The sequence below is a fragment of the Delphinapterus leucas genome, chromosome 8 (genome assembly GCF_059928025.1).
Source record: "Delphinapterus leucas isolate spDelLeu-1000000601 "Yukka" chromosome 8, BTC_Dleu_Yukka2, whole genome shotgun sequence".
NCBI lineage: Eukaryota > Metazoa > Chordata > Mammalia > Artiodactyla > Monodontidae > Delphinapterus > Delphinapterus leucas.
Genome location: NC_143136.1, coordinates 54785780 through 54800889, shown reverse-complemented (window position 1 = coordinate 54800889; position 15110 = coordinate 54785780). Strand labels below are relative to the sequence as shown.

At 40.7% G+C, this 15110-nt stretch overlaps 2 protein-coding genes across 6 annotated transcripts in view; one reads left to right on the top strand and one right to left on the bottom strand.

Annotated features, from left to right (window-relative positions):
* The window catches only part of PLEKHA3 (pleckstrin homology domain containing A3), a 137190-nt gene extending 128389 nt beyond the window's left edge, over nucleotides 1-8801 (top strand). For 2 of the 3 annotated variants that reach the window (XR_004022488.2, XR_016394119.1), the window contains exons 10-11: nucleotides 99-269; nucleotides 2567-8801. The gene's annotated coding sequence lies outside the window, so the exon portion shown is untranslated. The remainder of the gene's footprint in view (nucleotides 1-98; nucleotides 270-2566) is intronic. The other variant, XR_004022489.2, reaches the window with a different exon arrangement.
* The window catches only part of TTN (titin), a 279289-nt gene that overhangs the window by 79039 nt on the left and 185140 nt on the right, over nucleotides 1-15110 (bottom strand). For all 3 annotated transcript variants that reach the window (XM_089916619.1, XM_089916621.1, XM_089916620.1), the window contains 29 exons: nucleotides 14224-14493; nucleotides 13825-14127; nucleotides 13431-13733; nucleotides 12994-13181; nucleotides 12789-12903; nucleotides 12398-12682; nucleotides 12147-12298; nucleotides 11304-11451; nucleotides 10815-10992; nucleotides 10165-10286; nucleotides 9784-10071; nucleotides 9380-9676; nucleotides 9070-9256; nucleotides 8511-8626; nucleotides 8119-8418; nucleotides 7706-8005; nucleotides 7507-7612; nucleotides 7221-7417; nucleotides 6832-7137; nucleotides 6455-6733; nucleotides 5599-5898; nucleotides 5196-5498; nucleotides 4717-5082; nucleotides 4103-4405; nucleotides 3672-3971; nucleotides 2528-2824; nucleotides 2139-2423; nucleotides 1747-2040; nucleotides 108-407 (listed from right to left, as the gene is read on the bottom strand). In XM_089916619.1, coding sequence (XP_089772745.1) covers nucleotides 108-407; nucleotides 1747-2040; nucleotides 2139-2423; nucleotides 2528-2824; nucleotides 3672-3971; nucleotides 4103-4405; nucleotides 4717-5082; nucleotides 5196-5498; nucleotides 5599-5898; nucleotides 6455-6733; nucleotides 6832-7137; nucleotides 7221-7417; nucleotides 7507-7612; nucleotides 7706-8005; nucleotides 8119-8418; nucleotides 8511-8626; nucleotides 9070-9256; nucleotides 9380-9676; nucleotides 9784-10071; nucleotides 10165-10286; nucleotides 10815-10992; nucleotides 11304-11451; nucleotides 12147-12298; nucleotides 12398-12682; nucleotides 12789-12903; nucleotides 12994-13181; nucleotides 13431-13733; nucleotides 13825-14127; nucleotides 14224-14493 — 7188 coding nt within the window. The remainder of the gene's footprint in view (nucleotides 1-107; nucleotides 408-1746; nucleotides 2041-2138; nucleotides 2424-2527; nucleotides 2825-3671; nucleotides 3972-4102; nucleotides 4406-4716; nucleotides 5083-5195; nucleotides 5499-5598; nucleotides 5899-6454; nucleotides 6734-6831; nucleotides 7138-7220; nucleotides 7418-7506; nucleotides 7613-7705; nucleotides 8006-8118; nucleotides 8419-8510; nucleotides 8627-9069; nucleotides 9257-9379; nucleotides 9677-9783; nucleotides 10072-10164; nucleotides 10287-10814; nucleotides 10993-11303; nucleotides 11452-12146; nucleotides 12299-12397; nucleotides 12683-12788; nucleotides 12904-12993; nucleotides 13182-13430; nucleotides 13734-13824; nucleotides 14128-14223; nucleotides 14494-15110) is intronic.

Sequence of the window (15110 nt, the reverse complement as noted above, 5' to 3'; positions counted from 1 at the left end):
CTGCAAAGAGAAGGGAAAGGGGAAAAAAAATAGCAAAGTCATAAGGATGTTTGCTCAACCTATGAGATAAAGTGCATTAAAATGATTATTATGTTCAGATTCAACACCTTCATCATCTTGTATGACCACATTAAGAGGCAGGGATGGTTCGCTTTCACCAGTTTCGTTGACGGCCTTGACACGGAACTCATACATTTGGTGTTCATCAAGATCTTCAACCAGAAGAGATGTGGTTGGGCAGAGTCGCTTGTTAACTCTTTCAAAGTCAGGTTTGTCATGACGCCGTTTTTCAATGATATAGCCTTGGATGGGGCAGCCACCATTACTGCGGGGCTCTTTCCAGTCAAGGTTGATAGTGGACTTGGTCCTTTCCGTATATGTAAGCCTCTCGGGAGACGTTGGAGGACCTTTAACCAGAGGCAGGTTGAAATGACAAGAATGAAATAAGTATTCATGTAAGAAATCACATTTCAATTCGGATTAATTATGTGAAAAATAGGTTTCTGTTCGGCATACTGTTGCATCTGTCTTTAAAATCCTCAGAATATCTCAGTTAACAGAATTATAGGCGTTCATATAGTCAGAATTTTTCTTAGTAAACTCTATAGTCAAGATTATTGATTAAAAATTGAGGTGCATGTATGCTTTTTTATATTTAGCATTTTAGATATTTTACCTCTGTCAGTGGGAAAGCTTCTAATTTTAATGACCTAGGAGGGCTGTCTGTGAAGTTTTGCTTTGAGTGACCAGCTGAGAGCAAGTGTTCCTTTCTTATTAACAGAAAATGGATATGTCTACTGAACACACTTTGGACCATGTTGCCTCAGGTGTGGGTTTAACAGGGGGTGGAAAGAGAATTTATGTAATGCTGCTGTAGTTTTGTGTCCTGAAGGACAAGATAGAAAGAATAAGCTTTGCATGGTGAAACTAGACCCAATCCACTCTTGACTGTTATCGCAACCAGAAGCAGAGCTTAGTGGTAGAAGTCCAACTCTGTTCTGTTCTTTCTGGCACAACCTGAGCTGTAGTAGACATTTTGAGATGAGCTGTTACAGTGAGGAGGTAATTTTGTTCCTGTTTGTTTTTGGGTGGTGGTGGTGGTGGTGGAGGAGGAATAACTCCTCTGTCTCTTGGGGAACGGGGCATCCTCAAAGACTTGGCTTTCTAGGATGGGATGTCAGCATGCATTACCAAGTGTGTGCAATATTAGGGCTTCCTATTTGTTTATACTGGTCAAGGAGATCTCCTTTGGTTGGGTTTCCATTCTTTGGTGGCTCTTTCTGGTTTTGGTGCCCCCTCATCCTTCCAGTCTGGGGACTACTTGAGGGGCTAAAGGAAGACTAAAGCATTAACGCTAAGGCAGTTTTCTGTCCTGTAATCTTTCAAAAACAATGAACTCTCTTTGACTACTGGACTATTAAATTAATTACTCCAGTGTATTTTCTTACTAAGATGTAATATTTCTAAACTATTTTTAGGTTATGCTAAGCTCCAGTGATTCAGGTTTTTCAGCACGCAAAACCATGCCCAGTTTTGTGCAAAAATTACATTGAAATTATTGTAAACATGGTATAAAGTTGCTGGTAGTTATTTAGTTTACCTTTCTCATTACTTTCTCATTATTCCAGCTATAGATCTTGAGATTGTTGGGAGTTTGAAGCCATAAAGCTCTACACATAAGTGACATAACTAGAAGCAATCAATCAGTGTTTACTTTATATACACAATGAAAACCTTCTTTTTTACCTAGTGGGTCAACTGCAAGAATTGGTCCTATTTCAACAGGAGGGCCACAGCCAAACTTGTTCTTGGCAATCACACGGTACATATATTCTTGTCCCTCAAGGAGACCTGTGATGTCACATTTAGATCTCTCAGTCTCTATTGGTTGTCTCCAAGTGTGCATCTTAGCATCCTTTCTTTCAATAATAAAGCCCGTGATATCACTTCCTCCATCATCTGCTGGATCAGACCAGTTAAGCAGACACATTTTTCTGTTTGTTACAACGGGTTTCAAATCAAGAACTGGACCAGGGACATCTGAAAAATAAAACGGCAACAAAAAAAATCAATGCAATAAGATAGATGATAGTATCACTTAGGAAAAATCCTGTGGAAATCCATGTAATATTCCTTACCAAAAACTTCTACCCGGGCTGCTGCAAATTTAGAACCACAGCTATTGGTAGCTGTAATCACATATCTGCCATGATCTTTTCTTAATGCATTCTTGATAATTAGTTCAGATTTGGTTCCAACGTTCTCTATTTCAACACGGTCTTTATCCAGCTCTCCTTCTTCTTTGGTCCACACTTTCGTTGGCACTGGACGACCAGTTACCACAGCTGGAATTCTGAGAGTCTTCCCAGCCACGATCTGTATTCCAGCCTTGACAGAAACATCTAGTTCCACATTTGGAGGCTCTGTTGAAAGAGAACAGTCAGACGTTAGCCCAAGAAAGATGGAAAAAAAAAAAATCTCATACTGGGAAAATATCCATCATCTTATTTATGTAACTTTTAAGTACCTTGTGGTTCAGCCACAGTAACGGGTTCTGTTTCTCCAGGCGGTCCTTCACCTGCGGCGTTGACAGCGCTCACTCGAAGTTTGTAATCGGCACCCTCTCGGATTTCTTTGACAGTGTACTCACGGGCCTTGATCATCTTCTCTGTGCAGCGGGACCATTCATTTGTGCCAACCAGCTGCTTATCAACAAAGTAGCCAACAATTTCCCCACCACCATTGAAAGCTGGGGGTTCCCATGCTAGTTCAATAGTTGTGGAACTTGTGTCATTGACTCTTGGGACAGGTGGCCCAGGTGGAGCTAGAATGAATGCAGACACAGAAATCAAAACTCACTGATGGGTACTTCCCTGGCGGCACAGTGGTTACGACTCTGCCTGCCAATGCAGGGAACACGGGTTCGAGCCCTGGTCTGGGAGGATCCCACATGCCACAGAGCAACTAAGCCTGTGTGCCACAACTACTGAGCCTGCGCTCTAGAGCCCACGAGCCACAACTACTGAGCCCACGTGCCATAACTGCTGAAGCCCGTGTGCCTAGAGCCTGTGCTGCACAACAAGAGGAGCCACTGCAATGAGAAGCCCACTCACCGCAACGAAGAGTAGCCCCCGCTCGCCGCAACTAGAGAAAGCCTGCACTCAGCACCGAAGACCCAATGCAGCCAATAAATAAATAAATAAATTTATTTAAAAAAAACAACTCACTGATGGTTTTAAAATGCGCAGTAGCTTACGTGACCCCACTTTTTTTTCCACAGTGTGTTGCATGTAATATGGGTAATTAATTATTGCTTTGTGAAGCTTTTCAGTTATAAATACAGATGTTTAAATTTTTACATTGCAACCTCAACATTTGTCTATAGTCAGTCATGGCTAGTATTTAGTTTGATTTTTTTCCAGCTTGACTGAGATATTATTGACATATAACGCATGTAAGTTTAAGGTGTACAATGTGATGATTTGATACACGTATATATTGCAAAATGATTGCCACAATAACGTCAGTTAACACCACCACTCCCTCACATAATTACCACTTTTTGATAACACTTAAGATCTACACTCTCAACAACTTTCAAGCATATAAAACAGTACTGTTAATTATAGTGACCATGCTACACCCCACTTTCTTCTTAAGGAATTACTTACAGATTGGATCACGTGCTGTTTTGGGATCCGAGGGGGGACTGAACTTTCCAGGTCCAGCTGCGTTTTCGGCACATACTCTGAAGACATAGGTGAGTCCCTCTAATAGGCCTTCTACATTGGTCTTCAAAGAATTCAGAAGGTTTCGGTTGACACGAGACCAGTGTGTGCTATTCACCTCACGTTTTTCAAGCCAGTAACCCAAGATGGGGCTTCCATTATCTTTTGGTTCATTCCATTTCACTAGCATACTGTTACTGGTGACATCTTCCACAATGGGCTTATCGGGTGCATCAGGTGGTTCTGATTAAAATTAAAAAGGCATATTTGAATTAATTCCCTAGCATGACATGAAAATTCAAGTTTACAAGCTGTGATAATATATATACCAACATATGATAAAAAGGCAAAGTTTAAATGCTAAAGATCCTTACCAAATGGATCTTTAGCTGTAAGTGGCTTTGAAACACATGGTGGTCCAGGCCCAAACCTATTTTCAGCTCTGACGCGGAAGAGGTACTCTTTTCCTTCAATCAACTTTGTCACTGAATATTTGCAATGTCTAAGTGTTGAAGTGACGACAATCCATTCTGAGTCAGGTTTTGTCTTGTCTTTCTTTTCCAAAGTGTAGTTTAAAATTTCACTGCCACCATCATCAAGGGGTGGTTCCCATTTACAGATGACTGAGGTCTTTCTAATATCTTCAAATACAAAGTTGATTGGTGGTCCTGGTATATCTGATATTTTGAAAGACAGAAGTGGTTAAAATTTTGTGTAGCACTGGAAAATGTAAATGTTTAGTGTGCTTTTAAGCTTCTAGACGCAGTGTGCTTCTGTGACATAAACCTCTGTTTTTTCTACATCTGTCTGTCATCTTTGTATCACATTAGCTAATGAATAACAAGGTCAGTTGATTTCTTTTACATAGCCAGGAGAAAAAATTGGGACCGAGGATACCTTGCTGAAGCTATTTCCCACTTCTATTAACTGCCCACAAAACTCTTATATTAACTTTCTTCCACTGGAAAGTGTAGTTTTACCTACTTACCTAGCACACTGACGGTACAAGGAGCTTTTGCAATACCATGGTCATTTTCAGCTTTGATCATAAACAGGCCATGATCAGGTCGGAGAGAATCTCGGACACGTAGCTGAGATTCTCCTTTTTTACTACTGTCAATACTCAAACGCTGTGTCAGAGGCAGGACAAATGGTTCTTCTTCTTCTTGAACTTCACCCTTCTTCCTCCTAACCAGGGGTGCTACCCGCTTCCTAATTTCCTCTGGTGTGATAACATTTTCATCCTTTAGCCACGTAATAGTTGGGTAAGGTGACCCAGAAATAATTGCATCGAGTGCTATTTCATCACCTCGTCTCACTTCTAGGCTTGTTCTCATAATGACTTTTGGGGCATCTGCAATGATTAAAAACAGTAATTGTTTTCAATTCTGATTAAAATATCTGACAAAACCTTATTCTCATTTCTTTTACGATGGGAAAATGGCAAACCCATTAAACACAACTTACCAATAGGATCTACCGCTTTGGTTGGAGGAGTGGCCCGAGAAGGTTCGCCAATGCCAGCAGCATTTTCTGCTCGCACACGGAATTGGTATTCCTTTCCCTCTTCAAGGCCTTTTGCTGTATAGGTCAGGACTGGTACCAGGTGTTCGTTGCATCTCTTCCATCTCTCTTCACCCTTAGCAATCTTCTCTATGATGTAACCCATTATCTTGCTCCCTCCATCGTACAAAGGTGGCTTCCATGTAATAGTCACTGCCTCGGCTGTAGGATTATGTACCTCAACGTCTACAGGTGGATCAGGGGGCTCTGAAGAACAAGAAAAAACCTGTTAATATAGGGAAACCCGTCTTCTTAAAAAAAAATGCATATTAACTCTTAGCTCTATTACATTCATGCTCAAACTTACGCTTCGGATCTTGAGCAATTACTGGATTTTTCAGTTCAATATATTCGCCTCCACCAATCTTGTTGACAGCTTTAACACGGAAGAAGTATTCACCATTTGGTATGAGATCTTTGACAGTCCAAGACAGTTTGTTCTCACCAGACATGACTGGTATATACGTCCTCCTCCCAGCTTCTCTGCGTTCTAGGACGTAATGAAGAATTGGGCTTCCACCATCATATTCTGGAGGTTCCCAGGTTAATTTACAAGAACTCTTGGTCACATCACTTGCTTTAAGATCTTTGCATGGTCCAGGTAGTCCTATTAGAAATCAAATTGACAATTATCATTGTAACCTGCAAAGTCAGCATATTAAGAGCACACTCTGAGTAGGACATTGCAGGCCATTTTGCATCCTTGGCTCCCAATTACTAAATGTCTGTCAGTAACTTCCCCCTTAGTCTTTGTTCCAAGCAAAAATGGCCCCCCAAATTTCAAAACACCATCCATGTCGGGGGCGGGGGGAAGGGGGCAGAAAATGTTACCACTCCTGGTTGAGAACACTATGAAAACGTGCAAATACAATTAATAAATGAATACTGGTTATTTAAACATTCTTTGGGTGTGCCACATCTTTTATTTAAGTTAGTACTTCACATGCAAATGATTACAACAGAAGTGAATTAGTGTAATCAGGGTTTAAATAGCAATTTCGTCTCTTCAGAATTGCTTTGCTTCTCGTATGGGAAGAAATAATCTGAAAGGACACTTAGTTTACAAATGGCCAGCTCATGAAGCCACTTATACTAACATTGCAGAGTTAACCAATTTTCCCAACAGGTGAAGAATGTCTGGCGTTTCATCAAAGAATGATTACCTATGACTTTGACATTGATTGAGGCAGTTGCTGAGCCGAGCTTATTCTCCACGGTAATGGTGTAAACTCCAGCATCTGCATGGACACTCTTGGGAACTTCAAGGTGTGCAGAGATGTGATCGTTCTTCATTGTTAATCTATCACTTGCTTTAACTTCTTTGCCATCTTTATGCCAGCTAACGGTTGGAACTGGGACAGCTCTGAAGGGAACAGGAATGCTTAATTTTTCACCTTCAATGACGACAATGTCATGAGTCTCCAGATCAATTGTTGGCTTGCCTGTAAGAGATAATCCAAAAGGGGAAAAAAAGGGTGTGTCAAACTGCAGTGCATGAGTAAAGCCTACTTTATTAATTATAAAAAGAAACTGTTCTTACAGTCTGGGTCTTTGGCAACCACGTTTTCGGAGATTTCAGATGGCTCACTGACACCAACAGCATTGACGGCTCTCACTCTCAGGACATACTCCTTGTCGGGCACAACACCTTCTTCAACCTTGAATTTCAAGTCTTTTATTGGGCGAGAATTAACCCGCATCCATTTCTCAGTGCCTACTGGACACATTTCAACATGGTATCCTATAATAGGACTTCCACCATTTTTCTCTGGAGGCTTCCAAGCAATGGCAATGTGCTTTCTCCCAGCATCAGTCACATGCAGGTCAAGGGGAGGTGAAGGAGGACCTGAAAAGAGAGTGAAACATTCACATCCACAGTCTCATCATTAAGCTCTAGACAATATCCTTCGTATAATCAACACTACTTACTTGTTGGATCTTCAATTTTCAGGATTTCTGTGGGTTCGCTTGGGTGTCCAACTCCAGCTTCATTCTCTGCCCGAACCTGAAACTGGACCTCTGTTCCTTCAATGACATCAGTTACTTTAAAGTTACAGTCAGGTCCTGAGGTCTTTGCAGCTTTCACCCAACGGGTACCTAACTTTTCTTTCTTCTCAATGACATATCTATTGAAATAACAAAGCATTTCGTGAGCATGAATAAAGAATTTTCAGCCGAATGTAAATTTTTCTTTATGAGTTAATTAAAATTCTACCTCTGTATTGGTCTTCCACCATCATTTTTAGGTGGTTCCCACTTCAGGTCAACATGTCCTTTCGTCACATCAACCACTGTCAGAGCGTAGGGTGGTCCAGGGGTGGCTGAAAGCAAAATATTCAGCGGTTAGAAAAACCAGGGAGAAAAGTGACAGTCCACTACAAATGATGTCACAAAGATGAAGTTAGAGAGCATACTAAAGGTGTCTTTGGCCAGGACAGAGTCCTCGACTTCACAATAGTCACTCTGTCCTATGGCATTTTCTGCAGCAACTCGGAACACGTATAAAGAACCCTCGGTCAGTGGGGTCACTGTGCACTTGGTGTCCTTGACAGTTGTGTCCACTGTTTGCCAGCCTTTCCGCCTCACGTCTCTCTTTTCCACAATGTAGTTGGTGATGGGCGACCCTCCATCTTTCTCAGGAACCGTCCACTTTAGGTCTGCTGTATTTTTTGTAATATTGATAACTTCAAGCCAACGAGGTGGTGATGGGGGATCTGAAGGAAAAAAAAATTCAATTTCTTATTGTCCAATATTCAGTCTTCACTAAATTTTCTAGTAGTCACTAAGAGATTAGATAGCAGGGATGAAATAATTAAGAGTGACTTACAAAGTTTCTCCCGGCAAAGCACAGAGTCACTGGGTTCGCTGGGTTCACTTTCGCCCGCCTTGTTCACAGCTCTAACTCGGAATGAGTATTCTTGCCCTTCCATGAGCCCTGGGAACAAATGCTCGGTGGTGGGAACCCCTTCGGCCACTCGGACCCAGTCCTCTGTTCCAGTCTTTAGCATTTCAATGACGTAAGAATCGATCTTTGCCCCTCCATCGTGTTCTGGCTTTGTCCAATTCAGCATTAATGATGTTCTGCCTACATCTTTCACGGTTGGTTTTCCAGGGGGCCATGGAGGATCTGCAAGCCAATGAAATGAAACCATTATTGAGGTTTGCCAAAAGGAATTAATATAAGCTTCAAAATAATCACAGAAAATATATGAATAATACCTATGGGATCCTTTATTAAGATTGGCTCAGTTGATCTGCTTGCTTTTCCAGGTCCAGCAAGATTTTCAGCCAACACACGGAATCTGTATTTTTTCTTATTGGTAAGACCTTTCACTCTGAATTAGGAACAAAGTGTGAGTTGAATACCACGATAAGAAGGAGAAACCTCTGTTTATTTCACATAGAAGAAGGTAATTTATTTAAATTGTGAAAAACTGGTTTGGATATTTAACTGAAATTAAAAATTGCCTTTTAACTGTCACACACTTTAGATTTGGTCACATGTACCAATCTAATATCTATAATAATAATCATTACCATAATACACTAGAGGACCAAACACTTTGGAACTTCCAGACAGTTTATATTTTATGGTAAGAAATGTGCCCTTCAATGGAATTTATATCATTTTTGAAATTATGTGGTAATAGAAAAGATAAGTAAAAATAATTTAAAATTTTATAGTAATATATAATCAGGTATAATCAAAAGGAATGCTAAAGAATGCAAATTTATATACACTGCTTTTTTGACATCTTAATGGAGAGCTTGGGCGTACCTGTATGTTGTATCCTTTATTGGCATCTTATTGCATCTAACCCATTTATCAGTATCAGGATCTAATCTTTCAACCCAGTAACCCGTGATGGGGCTGCCACCGTCATCATCTGGCTCACACCATGTGAGGGTCACTGCATCCTTAGTGATATCAGAAGGTTCTAGGCGAGTTGGAGGTCCAGGTGGATCTATAGACAGGATAATCATATGTGTTATATGTCCTGTATATAAATATGACACCTAAATCCAACTTTGACACAAGTATGTTTGTTTGGTTTTTTTTTTAGCCACTTGATTAATGAGAAACTTACCAAACTGATATTTGGCTGTTATTGGAGTGGCCTGAACTGGCTCACCAACACCGTACATGTTTTCTGCAGCAACTCTGAAGATGTATTCTTTATTGGGTGTTAATTTGGTTGCCTTGAACTTTGTATCCTTGACAGTTGACGAGAGCTTGTGCCACATATCACTGTCGGTCGCTCTTCTCTCCACGACATAGTTTGTGATTTTAGATCCGCCATCATCGCGTGGTGGGTTCCATGTGAGAAGACATGACTCGTTGGTCACTTCCATGATATCTAAAGCAGCTGGGGGTCCAGGTTTATCTGTGGATGACAGTACACACTCAGAGAAAAGCATTTGTTTAATATGTTTTATTTTCAAAAGTAGCTGGAACGAGTTTGCCCATTTTTAAAACGAGAGCCTCCCTTACCTAAGACGTTCACTTCTACCACAGCAGTGGCCCGACCACAGACGTTCATGGCCTCGATAATGTATGTGCCACTGTCACTTCTCTTACTATCCACGATCGTCACTGTGGATTTTTTAGGAACGTTTTCAATGGTGATTCTTTTGTCCTGCTTCAGAAGCATATCAGCCTTTGTCCAGGTTACTTTAGGTTCAGGTTTGCCAGTTACAGTGGCAGGAAGTTCAATCTTAGTTCCCGCTTTTACAGTGAGACCCGCAAGGAGCTTCACGTCGAGGAAAATTTCTGGAGCCTCTGAATTGGAAAAGATTATTTACGATGTTACCAAATTTGGGCAGAATTAAAGTCAAAAGTCTGACTGATAAAGCAAAAACCAAAAGTAAGTACCCTGTGTGTCCACAGCCTGGATTTCTTCTGTGGGTTTGCTTGGCTTGCTAGCTCCTAGCCTGTTCAAGGCCTTCACGCGATAGGCATACCACTGGCCTTCTTCAAGACCTGTTACTTCCATTCTGTCAGAAAACAAAATAGGATATTTTACTTAATGCATTTAATCTGTTCCATTGTGTAGTATTCATAATATTTCCAAAATTCATACCCCTGGTATAATACTATCCTTTAAATTAATTCTGGATTGCTTCAACATTTTAACTAATGAAAACCTTGATTAAAGGGTAAGTTCAGCAGCACTTTTAAAAATCAGACAGGCAGGGGCTTCCCTGGTGGCGCAGTGGTTGAGAGTCCGCCTGCCGATGCAGGGGACACGGGTTTGTGCCCCGGTCCGGGAAGGTCCCACGTGCCGCGTAGCGGCTGGGCCCGTGAGCCATGGCCGCTGAGCCTGCGCGTCCAGAGCCTGTGCTCCGCAACGGGAGAGGCCACAGCAGTGAGAGGCCCGCGTACCGCAAAAAAAAAAAAAAAAAAAAAAAAAAAAGACAGGCACACCAAGGAAGTTCTAAACTTAACATTTAGATTTTCCAAAAGAAAGCCCATTTTAGTAAGAGTAAATATTTACTTTTGTGCCAAATAATTTAAAAACTTACTTTGTTTCTGCAACTGGGTCTCCACAAGCGACCCATCGATCAGAACCACGTGGACATTTTTCAACTATATATCCTTTGATGCGTGAACCACCATCATGTTTAGGTGGATCCCATGTTAGGAAGATGCTCTTGGCTGTTCGATCTCTCCACTTAATATTCTCTGGTGGGTCAGGTACCGCTGTAGCATTTTAAAGAGAGAGTCAGTCTTAGATAGGCCATCTATGAAATCTCCATACTGCCAACCTGTGTACTTCCCCCATAACTTCAACTCCAGGTCTAAAAGCAAAAACAGGTGGGAATTCCCTGGTGGTCCAGTGGTTAGGACTCTGTGCTTCCAGTGCAGGGGACATGGGTTCGATCCCTGGTCGGGGAACTAAGATCCCACAAGCTGCGTGGCACGGCCAAATAAATAAATACATACATAAATAAAAATAAACGGAAAAACAGGTAACAAGAGGCTAGGTAAGAAAATAACAAGAATGTACTCACTTGCAGGAGCTGACATATTTACAGGTTCATCAACATATGCGGGTTCTCCAGGGCCACACTTGTTACGAGCACAGACTTTAAATAAATATTCTTTTCCTTGAACAAGATCAGCAACTGTGAATTCTAGGTTGCTCACAGAGTCTATAACCTGGGACAAAGCAATACAGTTAATAAACTGTTTTCCAAAAACTCTGCCTAAGTCAAAATATTTTTACCATGAGCAGGGTTACAAATGGAAGTTGTTTTGAATGCTAAGGATTATTCTTACGTTGATTTCATATTAAGGAAAAAATTGCAAAGTAAGACATAATAATATTTGACGCCTAATGTAAGGTGGAACTGCTTCATAGTTTGTACACGTTAAAAAGTCGGTAAATGAGGTGTTGATTCTTTCTACCAGCTTGGTTATTAGAAATATGATAAATCAAGGTAAAAAACAGTAATGGTATAAACGGAGGAGAGAAAATGGCAGATTAGGCCAACTAAGGTAATTTAATGGAGTGAGAAGAAGTATGACCACCAGGGAGTTAAGTACTTAGTGTCCTTAGAATGGCTTATAGCTTAAAAGGGCATATTGGATACTTATCAGGTACCAACTGAGTAGGTAAGTTTTGTTTTATTTTTTAATAAACCTAGTTGAAAATCTGGTAAGGCTCACAAAATGAGGCAATTACACCAAATCTTGGTTGAACTACCTCAGGAAGCATTAGCATCAATACATTTTAAAAAGTTGTAGGTACTTTTTCAGCAAGGTAAAGGTAAAAACATAAAATCTTTGCAAGGCATCTCGACATTTCGGGATTTCCCCCACTCTCTTTTCTGTAGTTGCTGCTCAAAACTCACTTTAGTCCATGTTTTCCGGCTGACTTCTCGCTTTTCAACAACATATCCGGTTAATGGACTTCCTCCATCATCATCTGGTGGTTCCCAAGTCAAATGTACTGAGTCCTGGGTTATCTCACCGAATTTCAGTTCTTTGGGTGCACTTGGGCGAGCTGAAAAAAAAAAAATGCAGTCAGAAGTCATTAATAGCTTGAACCAATATTTGTTAATACTGTCAAATCACCTTAGATCACAGAAGTTTCGTTCCTTACCAATTACATTGACATCAATCTCCCCAGAAATTGCTTTCACACGATTTTCTAACTTCAGCGTGTAAATGCCCTTGTCTGGACGTTCACTTGGAGAAATGATAAGCTCAGCATAGGCAGATAGGGTTTTCATTTTCACACGGTCTCCTGCTTCTAGTACTTTATCTCCAAAAGACCAGGTAGCAGTTGGCCTTGGATAGCCTGTACTTGGAACCAGGATCTTGATAGGATTTGGCACAATAACTTCCAGGCCATCTTTAAATGCACTTAAATCCATTGTTGGTTCAACTACCAAAAAGAAAACTTAATGAGTTTCCAGTACTGTATTTAAATCCCTGGTACCCCGAAGTAGCTATGTGCTATTCCCAAATCTAAAAAGAAAATATCCATTTACCAAATGCATCATCAGCAGTTAGAGGACCAAGAATTTCAGATGGATCTGAAACACCAACTTCATTTTCTGCAGATACTCGATATAAATATTTATTTCCTTTTTGTAATCCAGTAACCTAAAATTATGAATCAATGTCTGTAAAATACATATACGTTTAAGTCCATGATCATTTACCGACTATTTATTTTAGATACACATGCCGTACCTTGTAAGTCAGTTCTGGGACAAGTTTCTTATTGCAACGAATCCAATTATCTTTTCCTTCTTCACATCGTTCTATTATATAGCCCAATATTGGGCCTCCTCCATCTTTCAGAGGAGGTTCCCATGTGAGCTGAACTGATGACTGAGTCTGATCGGAGGAGTTTAGGTTCACAGGAGGACTTGGTCTCTCTGGATTGGAAGAAAGAGTTGGAGCATACCATTTAATTCAGTGACAGCTTATTAAGATAATGCTGTAATCATTTCTATCATCCCCATATTCACTGGACACAAGCAGGCCCAGTCTGGATTTCTACAATTTTGTTCAAATTTTTCTGATGTTCTTTTCATTAACTTCTGTTTAATTTGATTTATTTTAATCGATAAGCTTAATTTCTTGATTAAATGGATTACTTATTTCCCTTTTTTTGATGGACTCACCAATCGGATCAGCAACTTTGATGAAGGGTGTGGCTGCACTTGGTTTTCCAACTCCAATTCGGTTTTGGGCCCTAACCCGGAAACTGTACTCCTGTCCTTCCACCACATCAGTGACAGTTGCAGACAGGTCTTCAGCTCTTACTGTCATGGCAGTTTCCCATCTGACAGAAGTCTTGTCCCTTAATTCAATGACGTAGTTTGTGATCTCGGCACCTCCATCGTACTCTGGTGGTTCCCATGTCAATGAGACACCAAATCTGTTCACATCAGTGATCGTTACATTCAAAGGAGGGCCTGGAACATCTGGATATCCAGAAAACACGGGCTTTAGGTTATCTCAGGGATAAAAGCAAAGATAAGCTAGTTTACAATTTACTTAAAAACTTCTTCTTACCATATTTACTCCTCGCTTCTACAGGACTGTCAGTTTCTACTGGTTCACCAGTGCCGACTCTGTTTCTTGCGCTCACACGGAATAGGTACTCAGCTCCTCCTTTTTGTAGTCTAGTGACAGTAAACTCACAACTGTCTGCACGGTCAGTGGCCAGAACCCAGGTCTTTCTCTTGATGTCACGTCTTTCAACAACATAACCTATGATTTGGCTTCCACCATCAGTTAATGGTTCTTCCCAAGCGAGGCTCACTTCACCATCAAATGTTTCTGTCACTTCTAAGTTACGTACTGGCCCAGGAACATCTGGAATTCACATATACATTTTTTTTTTTTTTTTAGTGTGTTATCACGCTTTTAGTTGTGCCTTGCCAATAAAGTGCAAGTGACTCAAGGGCTTACCTATAACTTGTAAATTGATGAATGCTTCTGCTTTTCCATGTTTGTTCTGAAGCACAATTTTATACCTTCCTTTGTCTCCTTTCTTGGCTTCTGAAATTCTGAAAGAAGTCTGTTCAGCTGTAGTATCAACAGTTTTTGAAGATAGAGGTTCATTTTCCTTAAACCACTCAGCTTCTGCCTTGGGGTAGGCATCATAGGGCACCACCATGGTCAGAGGCTGGCCAACATCAACCACCAGGTCTTGGTCAGCTGTCTTGATTTTAGGTGCGGCTAGTGAGAAAAATAATATGTGAATGCTTTTGAGTTATTTATTGTAGTCCAGCTATGCCATAGCTTCTTTACTATGCATTTGTTAGCAAATACTGGTTACATGTCACAGTAACTTTACAGGAGAGAACACTAGCTGACTTAGAGTTCTCACGGCTTATTTTGCAAATTATCAGACTCTGAAGAACAGAGGACTAAGTATGATATGAAACCACAAAATCTCCATTCTTTGCCAATAATAATAACAGAGGCCTGAATATAGTGCACAGAACATGTTTTTGGTTTTTTGTTTTTTATATAAAATAGGTACCTCATACTTAGTTCAAGATAAAGCAGATAAACTTGTTCTTATGCACAAGAGGTACATTAATGGCTCTTTCAAAATGCCAACCTCTAAGGATGTCTTGGAAGCTTGGGTCAGGGTGAGAACAGACCTAAGAGGCCTCACAGGGATTTGGAAAGTAGAAAAGAATGGGCCTGTCTCTAGGTATGGGTTTGCTGGGAAGACTCTCAGGGCAATAGGTTAATTCTAGGAGTTAACGAACAGCTGCCATGTGCCAGGAGCTGTGCAAGGTTATCGCATGTAAAGAGCAATGCTGTCAATTTCCTCTTAGTCAGGA